Genomic DNA, 22732 nt, shown 5'->3' on the forward strand with positions numbered 1-22732 from the left:
GAGCAAAAATTTTAATTAATCATACCGACTACTATAATGGGATAGCCAAGATCAAACCTATTGTTTTTTTTATCTACTGATAACCTTATCAATAAGATACAATACGCATGTACATATATTCCGGCAAATCATGCCCATTGCTGGGTATTATCGATTGCAAGAATTGTAATACATGGAGTATTGCAATGTTAATGTCAAACAATCTTGTTTCCGAAACTGGAACAGCTTATTTTATAATGCTTAAATGGAAACGTCGTTAACCACCTTCAAAATAATTTACATGCATTTATGTATATTTAATCAATAAAATTGTTATCAACGTACATATGTATGTATGTATATAGACTTGACATGACATCTGGAAATATGTACAAATTTCAGAAACAACTTTAATAATAAGTATAAATGTGATTTTATAGCCTACATACATATGTATTGTATAATGTCTGTATTGTAACCGTGATAAACTATTTTCAAATTCAATAAAAATGATTAAATTCAAAATAAGTCTGATAACCGACCAAAGTGGAATTCAATAACATTTAGCGCATTAATTTACTTTTGAGTATGTATTAAATAAACGTATTATAATATAATAATATAATATATGTACATATATAAAAACGGAAGGAATGTATGTGGTGGTGCATAGACAAGTATGGAGATTTCAAAAAAACTAATTTTAGAATTATCAAGTTATTTAGGTGCCCGATTTCGATTATGACTACGATTACGACTTCGGTTGTGACTTCTTAAGGCAAAAACACACAGCGATGAACGTGGCACATGTTTTTTTTTACATAGTTTTAAACGTGCGAAAAAATGGGCCGTGCCTTGCACATATTCATGAAACGCCCAGCACGCACCGTCCCAAAATGACCCCCTGGAGCGTTTTAGGTAAAATTGTATCCTTGTATTTATCCTTGCCTGATAGTGATCGATAACGGTGTATCCCATATTTGATGAAATGTAGGAGAACTTGTCGACATTCCACGTGCCACTAGGGTTTCTGAAAACCCGACGAATTCGGGTCCAATATTTTGAAAACCCGACAGATTCTGGTCGGATCTGGGTCCAAAATCAAAACCTTCCAATTTTAAATTCAACTTTTATTTATTTTTTATTTCGTATCATTATATTAGTAGTGAAAAGTGTAATTTTTTCTTCTTTAGTAATATATTATAACTAGTGTTGGACCCGTTGATTTCAACGGGTGGTTTCGAAAAGGAATTGAAACTCGAATAAAAATAAAGTTAAAGATATTGAATCGACTGGTTTCGGAAAGAAATTGATGCACGAATTACGAATGACAAATTACGAAGTGATTACGAATTACGAATTACATTTTGTGCATCGCCGACGCCTCCGGCACCCCGGGGCCTTCGCCCCCGGCGCTTCTGTCGCTCCGGGGCCTTCGGCCCCAGCGCCACCGACGCCCTCAGCGCCCCCAATGCTTTCGGCACCCCGGGGGCTTCGCCCCCAGCGCCCCCGATGCCTCCGGCACCCCGGGCCCCGAGGCTTCGCCCCCAGCGCCCCCAATGCCTTCGGCGCCCCGGGGCCTGAAAAAACTGGGAAAATGAAAAAAATGAAAAAACTGAAAAACTGAAAAAAATGAAAAAACTGAAAAAATGAAAAAAATGAAAAAACTGAAAAAATGAAAAAACTGAAAAAAATGAAAAAACTGAAAAAATGAAAAAACTGAAAAAATGAAAAAAATGAAAAAACTGAAAAAATGAAAAAAAAAGAAAAAACTGAAAAAATGAAAAAAATGAAAAAAATGAAAAAACTGAAAAACTGAAAAAAAAGAAAAAAATGAAAAAACTGAAAAAAATGAAAAATATGAAAAGAAAAAAAAATTTGTTCCCCATACTGGTTGATTCATTATGTTCGGCGAGAGTTAGGACACACACCCACACACACACACACACACACACACAGATTACCGTATTTATATATATGATATGATATTCCAAATAGACAATAAATATGTAAAGTAATGTGAAATATCGACAGTAAAACAGAATGGTTGTATATTATAAAAATTAATAACATATTTTAATCAGGCTATTTGTTTACTGAAGTAAAAATTAATTATCAAATAAATACAGGTCAATATTAATATTCTTAAAACAATTCTCAGCAGAGGTATACCAATATTATCGGCACATTTAGCAAATATGTGATTTTGTGTCCCTTTATTACTATCATTATTATTAAAGAATTTTTTATTTTTCCGAAAAATATAATGAAAACTATACCTATTCGGTATTAAATCGAAAACTATTCGGTCAAGAATAAAATGATTTTTTTAAGAGAATTACAAGAAATAATTAAAATAAAGTACTTACCGTTAGTGAAATCAGGTATGATGATGATTAGGGCTTCTGACCCCTGGGTCGACCCAGGACAGACATTCCCGGGAATTCACGGGCTTTTTGTTGTCCCGTGTCCCGGGAATTCTTATATCAAATCACAACAATTGGATTTTAAAAAATCTTGAAAATATACAACATTTTCACGACTGCACGAAGGGAAATAATAAATCAAATACACAAAGAATCGTAAAATATTCTCAAAGGTTTTTTGTTTAGCAGTACATATGTAAGTACAGCGCATTGCCAGAACGTGAAAGTTTTATGAGCATAATGGTTCTGTGCATTTGGCCAAAATCGTTTCTTGTAATTCTATTTTTGGAAAATCTCGATACGGAAGGATGAATTATTTATTATTACCTTACTGATGAATTATTCCGAGTATTGAAAATTAAAATCGAAGAAAGAAGAAGCCTATAACTGATTTTTTTAACATAAATTTTTAAAATTTATAATTTTATACCGAATAAAACATTCTTTAAATGTTGTAATAAAAGCGAATTTATATCATATGGTGAAACTATTATGAAGGGAGTACATATATCCTTCTTGTATTGACGATTCCACAATGGAAGACACTTTTTTAATGAAGAATTAAACAAGGAGTTATCAAAGACAAATATGTATACAAAATAACGTAAATAAAAATAGCCTCGACTTTAAAAAATAAATTAAAATATACAGGCTGACAGAAGAAAAAAACGATAATTTAAAAAAATTGTTTTCGTCCCTTTTACCAATAAAACCAACTTCGACCAAAACTGAAAGAGTTTTTTCCATTGCTGGAAATTTTTGTACCAAATCTAGAAATAGACTTTCGGATTCTCATTTAAATATTTTAGTATTCTTAAGAAGCTACTTTAAATAAGTTTACTTTTATGATTACATTTTATATTATGTGTTGCTTACTTTTTATATTTTATAAATGGGTGTGACCAGTATTCTCGTGACCAGTTTTAGTGTGACGGGTGATCACGTGTGACCGATCTAGAGCGACCGGTTCACATTTGACTAGTAATCACCGAACCATATCAACAGGCGCAACACTACCATAGTATGTATATAATAAAATGGTACTTGCTGGTTATACATATGGTCACATCTGAGCAACGAGTATACACACTTAATAGTACATAAAAAACCTGAATGGCTTCTAGGTGTTGAAAACAGTTTTAGTACACAACCAGTGATTTTCTTTACATCGAAAAATATCGATGAAAATCGAAAACGCATTTTCCTATATACATATTATATCTACATACATACCTACATAGTACATACAGAGCCGCCAAGAGAAAATCTGGGCCTTGGTGCATTCTTTTTCATTACACATACGTAAGACAATTTTATTTGTCATTAATTATTGCAAGCTTTTTTTCCGGATTTTTTCATTATTAATTTTTGGCCAGTATTGCCTTATTGCAGAGAATCTCTTTAAATGGATTTGGATATTATATAACTATGCAACAGTTGCCGAGTCATACCACGATGTTTTTTATTTGAAAAGTCAATGCGTTTTCGATTTTTATCGATATTGTTTGAAGTAACGCCAATCACTGGTTGTGCACCATTTGCGTACTGTCACTTTACTAAAAACTGTTTGTGACAAATTCATGTAACTGCCGTGTATATACATAAGTGTTGTTGCAAGTGTGTATACTCGATGCTGGGATGCGCCCGCATTACCAATAAAGTGAATATAGTATTAAAAAAATTAATTTTAACAAGTTTTTATTGAATAATTGTTTCGTTATAAAATCATCACATAATCATATATAAAATACATAGTTAAATTTTTCATATCTATCAATGAAAAAAAATAATTGAATTTCCAAAATAATTAAATGAAAGTTGACACATGAAACGTGATAACTTTTCAAAAATAAACGCTAGTAAAAAATTTCGGATTGTACTATTTTTCACTTGCATTTATAAAAATATATAAAAATTAGATTTTTTTTATTGTTTAAATTAAATTTAAAAGTTGACGATTTGAAATCATAACGGTGACAATAGCCATGGTGGCATAGCTAACATTTTTTTTTAATAAAACAAAATTTAAAGAGAAATAAATATAAAACAAACATTAAAATTCATTTCATAGCAACAGTATTAATTTCGAAATTATATGTATCAACTTTCAATTCAACACATGTTAAACTTAAAATTTTTCTCAAAATACAAATGAAAAAGTTAATCAAAAAATGAGCAATGAAAAATATAGTTAAAACTAACAGTTCTTTTTATATTATACAATGCCCGACGAATCATTGTGCCTATTTCAAAGATTTACTGTCATCGCATAATAATGCAATTACTCTGGACAAATTTAACATTATTAAATAACATCGCAACATGTTAATACTAAGCAATTAAATTATCAACTGTTAAAATGTCAACACATCATCAATCGTCTTACCCATTTGTAGAGCCCTTGTAAAGCTTAAGATATATTTATTAGTCCTCGTTAATAATCGTAAATAGCTAAAACACAAATAAGTATAAATGGTTTGGAATAAAATTATACAGCTTTGGTGTCAACTATTAACGATTTTTTCCTCGGATTAAAATTACAAAATACATTATTGAATTTCATTAAAGCTCGAAGATTCTAATTTACAACAATGGCATTTTTTTTTTGCAAAATCTGCAAAACCGTTATAACTATATAAATTAAAAATTACATTTACAGGTTGAAAATTTTACGTTTGACATCTAAAATTTAAAAAGAAATTAGTCAGTCATTTTTTTTAATCGTTTTATGCACATCAATCAATACAAACGTATAATAAAAAAAAACATAATAAGAGTATAAATAATTGTATATGGACTAAAACTTATAAAAGGTATGACTTGAATTATTATCTCGGCTATTCGCCGACACTATACGAAAATACGAGTTTTAATATTTAATTTAGATGTACTTGAATCATACATACAACTCGAATTTGAAATTTTTCATATTTCCGTGTTTACATTGCATTTCACTGAGTGACCCGTATTCTCATGTCCATTTTTCCAAGCAATATTTTATAAATGGGCTAAAAATTAACTATAAAATAATATATTATAAAATTTGAGTAAATCCTAGTACATGCGTGTAGAGAAATACATATGTCAAAATTTCACTTCGAGGAGTATTTGTACTTTTCATATACATTATAGGTCGGCATGAATCTTTCATTGATGCATAGAAAATATGATTTCGATAGATCTTTCTGGCACAAATCAAGGTTTAAAATGGAATTATGAAGACCTCTCTAAATAGCTACATATGTAAATACATGGAGTTTCAAAAAAGTGAAAATCATAATAAAAAATACATAAAATCATAGCCTCGGCTTACGGTAAATAAATAATGAGTACATACAAAAACATACAAATGAAAGTTGAATCGATACACATTTCATCTAAACCTATTGCGGTCTTTAATCATTAGCATACTTATATTATGAGAAGTTGACCATGTTAGCAAGAAAGTCTTTCGGTGGTAGTGATGTGTATGAATACATTAATACATAAAAAGTATTGATGAAAAATCATGCACATCACATCATGGTCAACTCCTTGTAAAAGACCTACAGATTCGTCAATATTACGAATGAAATGTTTAGGACAGACCTACTCTGGATCAATTTGAATTACTAACTAAATATATATACACATATAACAAAACAAAAACTATCTAAGCCTAGATCTAATAAATCAGTCTTGATAATGCAGAAATTGTGCACAAGCACAAGATTTAATCGTGTACACCGATACATGTAACTATATACCGTTTCATTGTATATCGCTAAACGCTACAAGTGTACAGACCTGATTTTAACAAAGTAATTAAAACAAAACAATAATTCTCGGAAAACGTCTTGATATTCATATCCTCTTTAAATGCGTGCGTTTAAGTGAATAGTTTATACCGAGAAAAATAACATTTCAGTTTAAATGGCATTTTGACACTAATAGTCCTTATAGTTAAAAGTAAAAATTCATTCAACAGTTTACAATAATCAACATAACCAACTAAAAGTTTGAAATATAAAAGAGAAAAAAATATATAAAACAATTTGAATGTAGATATAGAAATTCATGAACAGAATCAACAAAATTCATAAGCCAGAATCATACCAGACGGCACAAATGTTAACAACGGCATAATTTATAAAACAGGAATTATAAAAGTTCAATTAGTCCTCGCATTTGAGGCAGGCACCTGGCACATCAAAGTCTAAAACCATCAGTTTAGTCTCTTCTGTGCCATTGCGAGATCCAACTGCACACACGAGTTTGGTCGGAGACGCTCGTATCCTCCAAACTACACCGCCAGAGCCACCTGATCCGAGTGTGACTAGGTTGCGTATGAATTCACCAGTCTTCAGATCCCATAACTTAACAGTTCCGTCGTCGGAAGACGTGATTACAAAACGACTGTTCGATTGCAACGACGTCACGGCCGACTGATGCTTATTTGAACCGGAGAGCGTGTGCAAACACTGACCCGTATTGATATCCCACACTTTCACGGTGCTATCGGCATTGCCCGACACTAAGATGTTTGACCTCAGCTCCATTCCGGAGATGAGAGAGCGGTGGCCGTTCAGCGTGTGCTTCAGAGCGCCCGTCTCCACATCCCAAACCTTGATGGAGGTGTCGAGGGATCCACTGATGACGTGGACGCCGTCAAATTGTAAGCTATATATCCTATTAGTGTGGGACGCCAAGGTATGGAGACATTCCGCAGTCTCTGGATTCCATACTTTAACGTAATAGTCATAAGCGCCGCTGACAACTAACCGTCCATCATATTGAACACATCTAACGGCCGCTAAATGTCCGACCAACACCCTCAAGCATTTGCCCTCAGACACTGACCAAACGCGGAGTGTGGCGTCTCGAGAGCCGGACACGACCCTGTCCTTGTAAAGCCTCATGCAGCGAACAGTTGACGTGTGACCGGTCAACGTTTTCAAGCATGCGCCCGTGTAAGCATCCCACACGCGAAGTGTTCTATCTGTTGAACCACTGATCACTATGCGACCGACCATCTGAGATGACCATACACCGCCCGTATGACCGACCAGAGTGAGGAGACATCGGCCCGTGTTGGCAGACCATACTTTAAGCGTAGTATCGTCAGAGCCGCTCAAAATCTTATTTCCATAAAACTGGAGACAAGTGATGACATGATCGTCGTGCCCTTTGAGAAATTTCGCCGTTTCGGCGCTTCTCTTAAAACGCCAATTATTTTCAATTACATGATGTCGCATGTAAGCCGCTTTCCACGAGCAAGCGGTGTCCGGCATAGAGCTGGGCCTTTTCCGCATAGGACCGATTCCTTTGCGTCTGCATTTTTCTTTCCATAAAAGTTTATCGTCAGTGAGGAACCTCCAATAGCGACATGTTTGAGCAGCTCGGAAAAGATCGACCGGTTCAAGGTAGCCGAGAACGGTCAAAGCTAGTTCACGAGGTAACAGAGAAATGAAGTCGCGTTGAAACAAGGGCTCAATAGCCTGCATCATGTGTCTTACTTGATCGGGCGCGCATCTCACAATAAGACTATCGATTGCAACTTTGCGCTCCGCAGGTGACCACTGTACAAATTTATTTAGCCAATGTCGCAGATCTGGTGGATTATTTTGTTGCATATTATTCCTACACGATTCAACTCCTGTCTCGCTGAATGGTTTCTTAACAACTCCGTCTCCTGTGGATGGACTATCATCAGCTTTGCGTTTTCTTCTAAATCTATCAACCTCATCGCCCGATTGAATGCTTTCATCGTATTGATGTTCACTATCGGAACCACTGGAACCAGCAACTTCGGCTTCATAATTTTCTTCTTCAGCACAAGCCTCATTCTCAGATTCGTGGTTCGGTACACATGTACAGACAGCTTCCTCTTCCTCGTCCTCCAATATCAGCATTCTTACGGTCTAAAAACACGATAAACACCTCATTAATACATACATATTTTATCGAAAGGATTAAATTAATATTTTATTAAAAGAAACCATTGACTGCTTACAGTAACTTCGATAACAGTAGAACATTAAAATATACATTTTATTATAATGTGTAAATATATTACATTAAATTTTCTTTTGATTGTTTTTTATTCACTATAAAGCTAATATAAAAACATAGGAATAAGAAATGTTCATTAGTATGTGAACATATTATATTATGACTGAATATAAAATTATTAAACACTGACCTGTTAATTTTGATTGTATCATACGTTCACATTATTCAAAAATGCAAGTATTCTTGTTGACCTTAAACACATGTTAACCCCAGTTTCTATGGAATCTGAAAAAGAAAAACATTTAATGTATATTTTCAGACCGAAATAAATATAATTCTTAATAGAATACTGACATTTTTTCCTGATAATTCAATCAATTTATTCAATTAATGAGAAGAAAAAGAATTTAAAAAATCACATCTTAAAATGATGTTGAATATTCAAATTTTGCACAATACCAATTTTTGTAATATACAAATTGTAACAATGCTATCTACATATAAACTTGCAATTACTGTCGTTTTGCATTTAAGATTTAAAAACAATTTTTTTACATTCGATATTTTTTAAATCAAATAAATATGATATTAAAAAATTAAGCGTCAATTGCATTTTTTAAAAGTAAATAATTTGAGAAATGAAACAAAAACCATTTTACATGATGCTTTAAATACATGTAAATGGAAAAAATTATCAAAACTTTATTTAAAACTAATTTCTCGAATAAAATCCTGATAATTCAAGTTAAAAATATATAAGAATCCTATTTATCTAATCTACCTAATCATTAATGAGTAATTTTTGGGTCCTTGATGGCGCTCCTACTCGCTACTAACTGATAGTATTTAAAACGAAGCAGCGTAAAGCATGGCTAGCTGTCACGTCATTTTCATACAACGCTACGTAACATTGTAAGACGTAAAATACCTTTCTGTTTTTATTTCTAACTAGCTGAACCCGGCATGCTTAGTAATGCCAACGCATTCCAGTTTCCCCGTTCCCGTTTTTGGGCGATTTTTTTTACAGAAACCATCGCGGGCATGCACACAATAACTCGTGGAAGTTTCATCACAATCGGTTGAATGGTATAGGAACGCATACGACAAAGACAAACAGATAGACAGACAGACAAATAGACAAACAGACAGACAAACATTGATTAATATATATTTAATATATATGTAGATCAACTATACTCCTTAACAAACCATTAATGTTACATCCAAGACAATTTAGCCGACTAATCACATCCTTTTTTTCATTTATATACTTAACGATCCATCAATCTTCACTGAATTACCGTGATTCGATATTCAACAATAATTGGTTAATAAAAAAAGAAATTCACAAATTTGAAAATCATGTGGCTGGTTTTTATTTGAATGCTAATTAATTAATTTTACAAGCCCACACGGCAAATGATAATTTTTTCTCCTCAGATGTTAGATTTCTTCGGAATGTAGTGCTGGTGGTGGATGCCGTGCACTCCATAGACTGTGGGACACACGAATACCTAAATCCTCAAAAAGCAGGCAGTTTCAGAACTCCACAACATACAGAAAAAGGATTTTTTCTTACTTTGGCCGTATTGCCCGGAAGAATGTGGAGAGTATGGAGAAGTATGTGAGTATTCACTGAAACACAAGAGGGAAGGTGATAATGGTTTCCCATAAGGTGATTGGATCAAATTAAAGAACTGATGGGATAATCCCTAAACGCCGCTTTCAACTCGGCACAAGACCGAGAGGAGTAGAGGTGGATCGTTAACCGGATTCCAGGTGATAAAAAACGACCACCACGCTCAGCATTGGGTAAACGAGGAAGAAGGAAAGGATTGTGAAATTAGCTAAAGTATTGAATAGAGTTATATTTTACAAGTCAGCTGGACAGGGAAAGTAGAAAAGTAGGATTAAAAATTAACGTAGATAAGACCAAACTAATGTTCAATAGTTATTGCATGCCTGATAGCATTTCATTAGATGATAAAATAGTAGAAGTATTAAATAATTATTTATATTTAGGTCAAATAATTGACACGTCCGGTAGTAAAGAAGAAGAGATAAAGAGACGTATGAGATTAGAATGGAGTGCATTTAGACAAATTAATTTTAAATCAAAAATGCCACTCAGAAGAAAAAGATCTTCGATCAATTCGTATTGCCAGTGATGATATATGGATGTGAAACTTGCGACATTGAACGCCAAGATACTACACAAAGTACAATACACTCAAAGAAATATGAAACGCTGCATGCTTGGCAAAACAAGGAAAGACAGGAACTGGACTACGTGGGTGAGAAGTATGACATGGGTAGTGGATATAGTAGATAGAGTAAAGAGATTGAAATGGCAATGGGCGAGCCACGTGGCTAGAAGAACGGACAAAAGAAGTGCTAGGATGGTACCCGAGAGAATGCAAAAGGGTAATAGGAAGACCGCAGGGAAAATGGGTAGACGAAATTAGGAAAATGTGTGGGGTGAGATGGACGAGTTGCGCAAAACAGACGGGTGGAAACGTGTTGGAGAGGCCTTCATCCAGCAGTGGATGCGAGCGGCTGTAGATGACGAATCTTTAACTCTTTGAAGCATAGAGGTATCAAAAAGGGCCCATTTCTTTTTATCTTTTGCTGCATGGTGGGATGCAATTTATACCACTTCGAAAAATTAAAACTATTTGAAGCACAAAGGTTTATATGTCCCACTAATTAACATTATGTGCAACACGTGACTTTTTTTTGTTTCAAATATCGTGCCGCAAAGAGTTAAGGCTTCTTCGAAAATGAAAAAGTTACACCTGGGTGTCGTTTCTTTTTATTACAAGACTTTTACTAGTTTCACCGAATGCATTCGCAAGACGTTCCTTCCTAAAATATTTAGATCGTTTGAAACATCGCCATTTTGCGAGGTTTGGCCCTCAATCGAGATCTATCTCGATTGTTTTCGCTTCTCGTTGATAAACATAATCTTTATATACGTTTAAAAATTCAAAAATTTTTATTACAGTTTTTGTTCGAACATAAAACGGTCGTTGCGAGGAATGGTAAACGGACTACTAGTCATATGTGAACCAGTCACAGGACAACCGGTCGCTCTAGATCGGTCACACGTCATCATCCGTCACACTAAAACTGGTCACACCAGAAAATTGGTCACACCCAAAAATTCGACCAATTTTTTATTTTTGTGGTCAATTGGTCACACTCAAAAATTAAAAATTGGTCGAATTTTTGGGTGTGACCAGTTTTTTCGTGACTAATTTTCGAGTGTGACGGGTGATCACGTGTGACCGATCTAGAGCGACCGGTTGTCCTGTGACCGGTTCACATTTGACTAGTAATCACCAAACAGGACAAAATATACTCTTTCTCCCATCTATTGCAGCATTGACTGAAATAATATATTAATTAGCCACCGATTGAGTAACCATCAAATCCAATCCACTTGGATCTTTATCACAACTTGATTGGTTGATAATTTTGAAACAAGTGAAAAAGGGCGGAAGGAGTGGGGGGTGCCACTTTGAGTGGACATGAGTGGTGTGGATTGTACACCTGTCAAAGCGAAGAGAGTCGAGTGTACGGGCGAATCGTTCAGTGCGCATGCGCGTCCGCGTGTCGGGGGATGCGGGGCGCGGGCGGGGGTGCGCCTGGAGGTTATGCGCGGAGGGGACCACTCGACCACTCGACCGCTCGATCGCTCGATCGCTCGATCAGTCGAGCGGGGAGCGGGGAGTGGCGAGGGCGAGGGCGAGGGTCGCTCGGGAGCACGAGGTCATTACCGTGGAGGGTCGCGGATCGCGGATCGCGGATCGCGGATCGCAAATCGCAGAGCGCACAGCGTGAAGTAGCTGGTGGCTGTGACGACTGTCGAAGCGATCCTCGTTTCCGTCCACGCTCGAGCGAGCGATCGATCGATCTCGACGAAGACGAAGACGAGGGCGATGATCGCGATTGGAGCCGCGCCGAGTAGCAGTAGCAGTAGCAGTGGGGTAGAAGTGGCGGTGGCGGTGGCTGTGGCGGTGGCGCCAACTGACGGCAGCCGTAGTAGCGGTGGTAGCGGCAGGCCGCAGACCGCACGACCCAGACCTGCCCGTCACCCCGACGCGCTCCAATCACGACCATTACCGATATTTTACGCGCTCGCCAATAAATATGTATAATCAACGACGACAAATATAGACAACGCTAATCTTAGCAGGGCTGTAGAGCCCTGAATGACAGGCGCGTAACTACTATGCCGCACGGGCATGCGGCCCTTTTTAATTTAGGGTCCCAAAAATTTTTCAAATAAAAATCTTGAAAGTCATGTTCAAATTATTCATGTGACTAATATGAAACAATATTTAAAATTTGATACGCAACATATTGCGTGTGGAATGTTCACCCATTTGTACTCCTTATCACAACATTCAATAGTTTTCCATTGTGGTACAGTAATAATAATTATCTGCAATTATTTATTTTATATTGTTGCAAGATTTATTTATTTAACGTTTTGTTGACCATTATGGCATTGCGGGAAGAACCTAATGCCCCACAATGGCCTACATAATAAAATAAAATAAGAGAGGGAGAAAACAAAAGATAAAATAAAAAAATAATAGATACAACAAAAAGCAAAAGCATAAAATTAAGATGCAAAAAATTAAAAAAAGAAAAGTAAAAAAAAAAATAATACAGCATTTAACACAATCATAAAAAACTTTATAGTAATTAAAATATAAAATAAGAAAAAATACAAATAAGGAAATGTCTTGCACCTGCAGCCTGTTCCGATAAATAAGAACAAGCTACAACTACAAAACATCCCTGCGAAGCCCAAATGGAAGAGAGTAGATTAAGATTCCACTCATCCATCACATTCAAATTAAGAAAGTAATGATGAGCGCAGGTTACCAAACAAATATATTAAAATAATATCCGATAATCTACGCTCACCGAGGTGGAAAATATTGCATTCAGAGACGGCAGCAATGATTTCATTGAGATGTCGAATAGCTCTTGGTATAGGAGCCATTCGAAAAAGAACTGTGGGAGCACGAGGTACAACCATTAAATGATGATATCTATCATGATGATATCTTTGATGAAAACGATGTTTAAATAAAATGTCTTCGAAAGATGTAATTGCTTAATATGCGACTTTAAAGGCAAGGAAAAAGAACATTTAAATTATGTGTACTAATTCCCAATTTAATTTAATTTAAAGGGGGTATTTTCTAATATTTACATGCGGGCCCAATTTTTCTAGTTACGCCACTGTCTCAATCGAATGTTTATCCATACGTTACGTATTTAATAAAAAATCTCACCGTACATATTGGGTGCGCACACTTAGTAGCGTCTTTGTCCGTTACGACCAATTGTATTTCGCGGTTCTTCCAGGGGATGTCATTTAGAGGGAATAAGGAGGGGAATTTGCCCCCCTCCCCAGATCTGGCTAAGCCAGGAGCATGCGTGAACATGCGTCGAATGGGTGAACGAAATATATTTAAAAACGGGCGAATTCCACCATATTATGACATATTTAAATAATGACTCCAATCAATTTCATGATTATTTACAAATAAACATTTAGATGTGCTACTTTGGCGTGTCATTTATTTACCAGCGGACGACACATGTAGTCACGCAACAGCAAAATTTAATAGAAATACTTTAGATCATGGTGTTGTGGCAGCCCTGAGGTACTGGCCGTTAAACCATCGGTTGGCCAGCACTTCGAGGGAAGCAATCACTTCCTTTCCGGCTGTGGATATAAATTTTTGTGCACTAACACCGTCGTCTCACTCGCCCCATCCCTATAGTGTTTATAAAATGCTAAACAATATCAAAATATAATCAACACAGAAGAGAATGTACCTATTTTTACAGGGTTTTTATTAGTTTACAACCTTTTTTTTTATAAAAACATAATATTTTCGATGCTATAATATGATCAATATCTTTTCATCGTTGTGGCGGTGATATGAAAGAAAAAAGAAAACGTGATAGGGGTGGGTAATATAGACCAATACTTCGATGTAGCGTAGAGGAGTGAGATAAATTAAAGTCTGCTTAAGAACAACGTTTTAAAATTCGCAATAGTTCAAAATAATTTATTGTAAAAGGTAAAAAATATTTCAAATGGTATGTATAATTATTTACCACCTGAATCATATAGTTAAAAAAAGTACAGAAACATTGTGTCATACAACGACTTTGAGATCATAAGTTTTACCATTATCACGTGATAAAACTTATTTCTTTAGCTAAAATAATCATAACCTTGAATAATAAAGCGTATGTAGGTGATTTTATTTGCCATTATTGATATATTATTATCATTAATTTGTAATGCTTAAATTACATTGTTGAGTGTTGAGGCCAACTGTCACTAGTTTGATAGGTGTTTGCAAATTGTCAATTGCCGAATTTACTATCTACAACAATTGCTCTTTTTATAATTAAGCAGAGCTGTAGAGCTGAAGTCAGATACCAGGCGTTTTAACCAGAATCGGAGTCATTAAATATTGAGTGACTCCTAATCTAATTTCGCATTTAAACGCATCCTTTCCACATCTTTGGTCAAGATAATGCACTAATTATTTACATAACCTTCAAAGTATAAGTATTTTGGGAGAATATAAATGTTTTTTGATGTCTGATTGCATTTACCTGATTAGATCTCCAACTTCTTTTTTGTGGGGGTTTCTGAATATATGGTGTTATTGTGAATAAAAATATTAGAGATTGTCTAATATCTTATATTTTTTTTTACAATATTATCACATCGTTAGTATTGCCTAATTTAACTTGTTTTTATTTAACACATCGAGTGCTAAAACCCGAAATTTTAATAAAAGTGATGGAACATACATTCTTGAAAGGGCAGAAGTTGAAAATGTAATTCAAAAATTCATATGAAAAATATTACCAAGCTTGTATTATATTAAAAATTTCAATGAAAAAAAAAAACCGTTTAATTTTATAATCCGTCGCGATTCACCAAACTTATCACAGAACCAATTTATCTATCAAATTTTAATGTTTACTTCAACAGAGCTAAATAATGAGTTTTTTACACACTTCGACAAAGCTATTGATTATTGAAAAAAAATGCTAAAATTTCTGCTGCGGTTTTCGGTGATCCGATCGTAGCATTATTTAAATTTCATTGTTCAGTTTCTTTAATCATTATATATGTATGGATTTTATTGTTGTAATAAAAAAGCATCCTGTATTTATCCTTATTCTCATAAAACTGCCCTACATTAATCTAGAAAAATATGATAACCATAATTAAATCTTAATATTGTGAACCTCTATGTAGAAAGAATAATTAATCTTTTATTACTCAATTGATTTATTAATAATTACATTGTATGTTACAGTCGTGCATGCAAACTCTAATTTACTTTGTCATAGTTAATACGTATGAGTAAGTGATAGATATAATATATTTTGATGATAATAAAACAACTTATTGATAAAAAGTTTGGTTGAAGTGTCTGTTATTATAATTGTATCTAGTGTTATTATGATGTAAAGAGTCAGCTATCAGAACTGAACGTCTGTTATTATAATTATATTGAGTGTTATTATGTTTTAAAGAGTCAGATATCAGAACTGAACGTCTGTCAATATATGGTTGTATGATTTGTTTTCTCTTGTTAGATTTTTGTATGCCGAATTTTCCCTTCTTTAATTTGAGCTTATTTGTTATATTTGAAATTCTCAAACTGTTCGATAGTTTTTCTCTCCAACTTTGTCGATTTTTAACTTTAATCACAACTGTTTCATCGCCTTTGAGTGCGTTCCTACATCCGCGAACCAAAAGAAAATAAGGTAACTCAACCAAACTCAAAATGCTAGCACCAAGGAAAAGTCCAGCCGTGCCGCCCATCGATACTGAAACATTCAATCGATTATTAGAAGGGTGTATATGTTCACAATAGAGTAATCAGAACATAATGATAAATGGTAATGATAATGTTTGGCCAACCTACATTCCACAATTTGCTTCGAGATGGCGTGACTATATACTATATAATTCAAAATGGGTTAGATATTACGTAATATTCAATAAAAATGGGTAGGGTGAATGGACGCATGTATAATTTTGTAACGTTTTCCATGTAAAACATAATTCCTATGAGTAGTTAGATATGTACGTTATGTAATTCACTCTTAGAAACTTTCAAGGTTTCTTTTGTGACATTCATAGTACAATTAACTGTAGGTATATGAAACATTTTATTGAAGTTTAAAATTGACCCATTTGATCATGACCATAATAAATTGTACCAGTTTAACCAGTTTAATATACATATATGTATTTACACATTTATGATATCAATGCAACGTTGTTCCCAGATTTTATTTATATTCGGTCATTTGGATGATATTATGAGACAACGATGCTAATAGTTGTAATTTTCATTTCATGACAGTCAAATATTAATAAATCATAAATTATTCTCATATTGCTAAATCAGGTAACGTTTTGAAGAAAAACAACTTAGATGCAAGATTTTATTAATTAAGAGTAATATTATATTATGACACCAGTCGCAAAATTCGATTTTAAATTTACGTAATATTCGACTAGCATTACTAACAGTTACCGAAGCAGTCGAATGCTGTGCTTCAAATGGCATTAACTTATAAAAAACATTAATATTCGTCAAACATGATTATTAGGTACACATTTTTATATATTTATGTTACACATTTGCACATTTTTACTGGTTGCTTTGGTGAACAATCCTCAAATTCTTGCAGAATTGAGCTTCAGTGTTCCCAGCTAATTCAAGTACATTAAATGCCGCAGTTTGTTCTCCTCTCCTGTGGTACGTACCAATTTGATGGCTTCGTCGCCTGTCGCAAGGGACATCGAGCTCTTCAACCAGATTTTTGTTAGCTCGGGTTTGTTAATTCTAAAATATGCTGGTCTGGATGAGGAATTGTTTAATTTAAGATCGTAATGGTAAGAACACACAAAAAAGTGCGGTACGGGACGCGTAGGTGGACTCTAGCTGTGAGAGGCATATCTTCTTGTCACTATTAATTCGTACGATATTTATTATTTTGACAAGTTCTACATTTCTTTAAAAATAGGAATCACCGTTATCTATTACTAGTGGTCTTACCTGGCTTCGCTTGGTATTTGTAATATAAACCTAATTTAAGCCTATTTATCTAGGTAACACTCCTTTTTTTTTTTTATTAAATTTATTTGAATCGAAAAAAAAAATTCAAGGACAGCCAATCAGACACGAATGTTTTTTTTTTATATATAAGAGAATCGGAACTGAAATTAGGAACCGGGAATCGGAATTGGAAATGAAACATCAATTCGGATCCGGAACTGAAACATCAATAGGGATCCGAAACTGAAACAGGAATCCCGATCTGGAACTTGAACAGGAATCCGGAGCCGGAACTGGAAAAATAATCGGGATCCGGAACTGAAACCGGAACCGCAATCTAAAGCGACATCGGAATCGAAAACGGCATTGAATTCGATATCGATATCTTTGATTTGTTCGATGACGTCACGGATTCTACGAACTAAAACTTACATACAAAGTCTCTTTCGAAATTATATATTAGATTGTCAAACCTATGTATGTCAATACAAGGTTAAGGGCGAAATCACACAACATGGAATGCGATATGTGGTACATCGACAAGTTCTCCTACATTTCTTAAAACCATGCCGGCCGTACGGTCGTGGTATACGTGCCAGGTATGCCACATTTTTTTTATATATGTTTAAAACTATCTAAAAAAAACGTCCCACATACCGCGCTGTGTGATTTCGCCCTAAAACATCACTGAAAATACTCCAGAAGGGTGAGGTTTACGAAGGGACGCGACTGTACAGATTTGGCCTACCAGCGATTTACCTTAAATGTGTTCTAATATTGCATTTTTTTTAAACATTGATTTATTTGTTTCGTATTTATCTTTATTCCTTTCCTTACTTTGTTTTTGCAATCATATTTCTTCTTGTATCTTTATTTTTACTTTGATGGCCAAAATTGTAATTAAAAAAAAATAAAATATGTATGGGTGTATGAATTTTACAAAAAAATATTCCAAATACTTGTAGATCTCGAACCTTCCCTTCTTTTAGTAGTAGTGGATATTTTTGATTAAATCACCGCTATTCTTTTCCAAATGCGATATGTAAAATATTATGAAAACCAATTGGTTGAAATGCTATTATCACTCACCTACTAAATCTAGTGGTCCTCTGACTACGTTCCTCTTAAAGCGTTCAGTAGGCAAGAAGTCTAAAGATATTTCGACTCTCGAATGCGAATAACTAGTCGCCATTCTATCATCGGCTATTATGGTGATATCGATTTCGGTACATGAGGGTTGACAATCGCAATAAAGCCCCGAGCGACTTCCCCAAGCTGCCCTCAGCACGGAAAGTTCTCCATAATGGTCATGGAGACACATGAGTCCTTGCAGATCGCAATGTTGACTTTGAGAAGTATTAGGCATAAAGAAATTCGTGCAATTGCATATTGCAAGTTGGGCATTTTTCCGACATTGCACCGTACATGCGCTGTAAGAATGATGTGTGTATACAGATGGTGGATTTTCATCAGGATATTGGCATCTTCTACGATCTATTGACACTTCACGAGCTGCCAAATCGTTCTCGATGCTCTTCATTGCAATGTGACGCCTATAATAAATAAAAAAGTAGATACCAATTAGAAATTTTACTTCGATTCACCATTTTTAATTAAAAACGCAAGTGCGTGACTTACTTGTAGTGAATGTTTCCGGCAACGGCCAGTATGTCGGAAGTGAGAGATGTTAGAGCTGGTACTTCTTCTTCGCCAATTATGTAAACCTACATATGAGAGTTCGTTATTAAATAATTACAGTCGTACTTCGTATATATGTACATACATATGTAGGTACTACGTGTTTTTATTTGAATGTATCAATCAATGACTTACGTTTGCCGGAACGTGGACATTAAAAGATATGATACCGGGACCAGTTAATTTGTTATTGTTCATCGTTAAAGATTTACCGTTTGGATTCCTGAAATTCAGAAATTATACAACCTCATTAAATAAACAAAAAATATATTATATATTCTTTTTCCGGTCAGGGTGTGGTTTTTATTTTAGAATGTCACAATTTTCCTTTAATAATTCATCACAAATCAAAGCTGCTAAATAATCCATCCGCTATAGGAAGACACTCAGAACGAAAACAAACTGAGTGGTATGGGACGTCACGTGTCCTTGGCTTCCCGCTATGACTGAATTCGGGTGTACTTGCACGTGCAGAATGCATATGTTTGGGTGGTCGCACGTATATGCATATCCATATGCAACCGACAAGTTTCTCCTACATTACTTCAAATATGGGGATAAAATATCACCAAAAACACTCCAAGAGGTGATTTTTGGAACTGTGTACCATGTATATAGCCTAGAAGTGCTGCATTTTTTCGCATGTTTCAAAGTATCTAAAAAAATATGAACCACGTACCACTCAGTGTGTTTTCGCCCTTAAGAAAACGTACATGCTGTCCTATTTAGCCTTTCAATAGTGTTGTAAGATTGCGGTATGGCTATCGCCATGTTTGGTGATTGTGGCGGAAACCAATTAAGTGTGGCGATAGCCATACCGCAAATTTACAACATGATGCCTTTAGGGCCGGGCCCCGCACCGCTCAACTCGCGAACAACTTGGTTGAGGGCGACCAGACCAATGCATGCAGGTAGATGGGACATGCCACACTCGTCAACTTGTTTGTCGCACACATTTCCATACATTTTTTCGTGTCGCGCAACAAGTCGGCCGACAAAGTTGTACGGTGCGGCCCGGACCTAAATCCACTTGTTTGGAGTCACCTAGTCCCCTTGTATCCTGCTCGCGAATACGCAAGTAATGCATGTGCGACAAAATAGTTAGATTTTCACGGCACGCCACAGGTATGTATGTACATATGTATATATAATATATATTTTTTATGACATAGACAAGTATGGAAATTTAAAAAAATATGTTATAATTATCAGTACATTATTTAAGAAGATCGGGCCGTGACCACTGACGAAGCCGAACACTGACGAAGATCATGCTGTGACCACATGCTCATTTGTACGTGGACGGTCGGGAGAGAGTACGGGAACGGAATGAGGGGAGGGGGGGGGCGATGTGAATTGACCGCAAATTCTGTGTATGCTGAAACTGTTAGAGATAAGAGCCTCAGTTGTGGTTCATGTATCGATTTCTTTCCAAAACCACCCGTTAAAACATCAACGGGCACAATGCTAGTTATTTTATAAAAATTAAATTTTAGCAACCGGCTAATAACACTGAGCAACAAAAAAAAAAAACTACCAGAGTGGAGAATAATCAGTATTAAGTTTGACCCACTGAATTCGAATATGATAATTATTTTTGTTGTATTTATGATTATTCTTCAGGATACTAATAAATAATGTATACATTGCATCAATTTTAAAAAATAGTTGAATTTTATATCGTTTTACACGAATCGGGACAGTATTTTACATACATATATACTTACATACATACATGCACTCGGATATTTTGTGAAGAATGGCTATGTATTTATTCATAATGGTATTTATTAGTTTCTATATGTATGTATATGTATGTATGTAATTCCAATTTATGTAGCTATAGTAGGTGCGGCCACTAGATTTGCAACTATGAATTCTGCAGTGTAAATTTTACCTTCTTTGAATGGAATTAATCGCATAACAGGGTCCGAGTTCCGTGTCTAGAGGCAAGAAATATTCACAACAATCGAAAAAGTCATCCACCCACGTGCAGTTGGAAAGCATTTCGTCGCATTTACTGCGAACCTGAAATAACAATGTGCAAGTAATATTATATTAAACTAGCTGAACCTGGCATGCGTTACAATGCCAGAATAAGGCATGCAATTCCCGTTCCCGTTCCCGTTTCAAGTCATGGTTGGAGCTCAACGCCGTGTCGTCATAAACCAATTCGAAAAGTGGTTACCAACAAAAACATTTTCTTGACTATACAATGGCCCTTCATAATTTCGTGTCGGTAAAATCGTAATTGCGAATATTAAGTGGTTTTTTCCCGTTTTTATTTCACAGTAAGCTTCCCGGACATACAACAAATCCTGAAAGTTCCATCGTAATCGGTTGAGTGGTTTACGAGCCTTTATGAGACATACAGACAGACATACAGACAGATAGACAAACAGACACTTTTCAGAGGTAAATTGATGAAAGCTGCCCCAACTAGTTATTTATTATCTCACTTTAAATTTGTCTTATTTCTATTAAAAATAATTCAATATTACCATATTTGCGTAATAAGTGAAGTTTCCCTTAGGACAGTTCGGGTCTGCGTCTTGAGTGGCGCAAAACTGATATAAATAGTAGCTCACTCCTTTATAGAAGGCAATTTCTTTCAGCACTTCTTCCAGATTAAAATCGTGCTCCGAGGTCCATAACCTATACAAATAACACTTTACGTAATGATAGTAAAAATACTGAGTATACATACGATAAAAATATATAATTCAATAAATTTTGCAACCTCGTTTTTTTTTTTAAATATTACCAACTTTTTTCATATTGTCACTTTTCGATTTTTTAATATTTAAGATTTTATATACATATTTATACTTTATTACTTACATATACCTACACATATATGTACATACATATGTATTTTAAAGCAATCAGTCATTCAGTAAAGTACCATTGATTTAAAAGTAAAACATCGAGTTGAATGTATTCTTATTTCTTTAATACATTTATGGGGTACAGTTATAAATTTAGACATAGTTGACCAAAAAACTTGCTGTACATAAGGAGAAATAAATAAATACAGAATATTACAATTTTATTGTTGTGAAAATGCTTACTTATCGGATGCTTCTTCAATTCTGTCGTTGTTTTCAACTTCACAGATGGTTAAAGATGGGAATTCTGTGTTCCATTCTTTGTAAGTGGTTTCCACGACAAACGATATGGGATTGTTCTTGAAAGCGTCCCAGGAAGCGTACATCAATAGAATTGAACCATACCATGATATCAACAAGCAAATAAACCAGAAAAGTCTAAAGACATTTAGACAGATTTAAAATTAAAGTTTAACTTTTGATTTAAATTTTTTTTCATTTTCATCATAATTACCTTTCTGACCAATGTATTTTTCTATCAATACAAAATCTGATTCCATGAATCGATGTATTTTCTAAAAATTCTCTAAAAATGATTCCTAACATGATGGATTGTAATTCTTTTCCATTCCATAGATGGATACAAACTGAATCGTAAAGTATAATTTAGGATGTTATA

At 34.8% G+C, this 22732-nt stretch overlaps 4 protein-coding genes across 4 annotated transcripts; 1 reads left to right on the plus strand and 3 right to left on the minus strand.

Moving 5' to 3' along the window:
* Window positions 1-4094: 4094 nt before the first annotated feature.
* ago (F-box and WD-40 domain protein 7) lies at window positions 4095-12516 on the minus strand. The gene is made up of 3 exons (XM_077438387.1): window positions 12176-12516; window positions 8587-8681; window positions 4095-8305 (listed from the first exon to the last, which is right to left on the minus strand). Exon 3 carries the CDS (start codon window positions 8294-8296, stop codon window positions 6560-6562), a length of 1737 nt encoding a protein of 578 aa, XP_077294513.1. The 5' UTR covers window positions 8297-8305; window positions 8587-8681; window positions 12176-12516; the 3' UTR covers window positions 4095-6559.
* Window positions 11138-12512, plus strand: LOC143917074 (uncharacterized). Its single transcript, XM_077438497.1, has 2 exons — window positions 11138-11467; window positions 11732-12512. Exon 2 carries the CDS (start codon window positions 12019-12021, stop codon window positions 12364-12366), a length of 348 nt encoding a protein of 115 aa, XP_077294623.1. The 5' UTR covers window positions 11138-11467; window positions 11732-12018; the 3' UTR covers window positions 12367-12512.
* A 2258-nt stretch (window positions 12517-14774) lies between the features above and the next one.
* LOC143910810 (sodium channel protein Nach-like) lies at window positions 14775-19313 on the minus strand. The gene is made up of 3 exons (XM_077429408.1): window positions 19166-19313; window positions 18617-19080; window positions 14775-16286 (listed from the first exon to the last, which is right to left on the minus strand). The coding sequence occupies exons 2-3, from the start codon at window positions 19065-19067 to the stop codon at window positions 15859-15861; spliced, it is 879 nt and encodes a 292-aa protein (XP_077285534.1). The 5' UTR covers window positions 19068-19080; window positions 19166-19313; the 3' UTR covers window positions 14775-15858.
* Window positions 19162-22659, minus strand: LOC143917273 (sodium channel protein Nach-like). Its single transcript, XM_077438759.1, has 7 exons — window positions 22568-22659; window positions 22297-22491; window positions 22230-22232; window positions 21727-21880; window positions 21123-21253; window positions 19361-19448; window positions 19162-19251 (listed from the first exon to the last, which is right to left on the minus strand). The coding sequence occupies exons 1-7, from the start codon at window positions 22657-22659 to the stop codon at window positions 19162-19164; spliced, it is 753 nt and encodes a 250-aa protein (XP_077294885.1).
* Between the last annotated feature and the right edge of the window lie 73 nt (window positions 22660-22732).

This window comes from Arctopsyche grandis, chromosome 1 (assembly GCF_051622035.1).
Source record: "Arctopsyche grandis isolate Sample6627 chromosome 1, ASM5162203v2, whole genome shotgun sequence".
Lineage (NCBI taxonomy): Eukaryota > Metazoa > Arthropoda > Insecta > Trichoptera > Hydropsychidae > Arctopsyche > Arctopsyche grandis.

Bases quoted from the DNA above. Each gene is read 5' to 3' on its own strand.
- ago (XM_077438387.1), bottom strand. From the start codon at position 8,296: ATGCTGATATTGGAGGACGAGGAAGAGGAAGCTGTCTGTACATGTGTA.
- LOC143917074 (XM_077438497.1), top strand. From the start codon at position 12,019: ATGCGGGGCGCGGGCGGGGGTGCGCCTGGAGGTTATGCGCGGAGGGGA.
- LOC143910810 (XM_077429408.1), bottom strand. From the start codon at position 19,067: ATGAAGAGCATCGAGAACGATTTGGCAGCTCGTGAAGTGTCAATAGAT. The intron at 16,287-18,616 runs GTGAGTGATAAT...TGAATGTTTCAG, and splicing joins AGGACCACTAGATTTAGTAG to TATCGATGGGCGGCACGGCT.
- LOC143917273 (XM_077438759.1), bottom strand. From the start codon at position 22,659: ATGTTAGGAATCATTTTTAGAGAATTTTTAGAAAATACATCGATTCAT. The intron at 22,492-22,567 runs GTAATTATGATG...AAATGTCTTTAG, and splicing joins AAAATACATTGGTCAGAAAG to ACTTTTCTGGTTTATTTGCT. The intron at 19,449-21,122 runs GTAAAATTTACA...TCTGAATTTCAG, and splicing joins ATTAATTCCATTCAAAGAAG to GAATCCAAACGGTAAATCTT.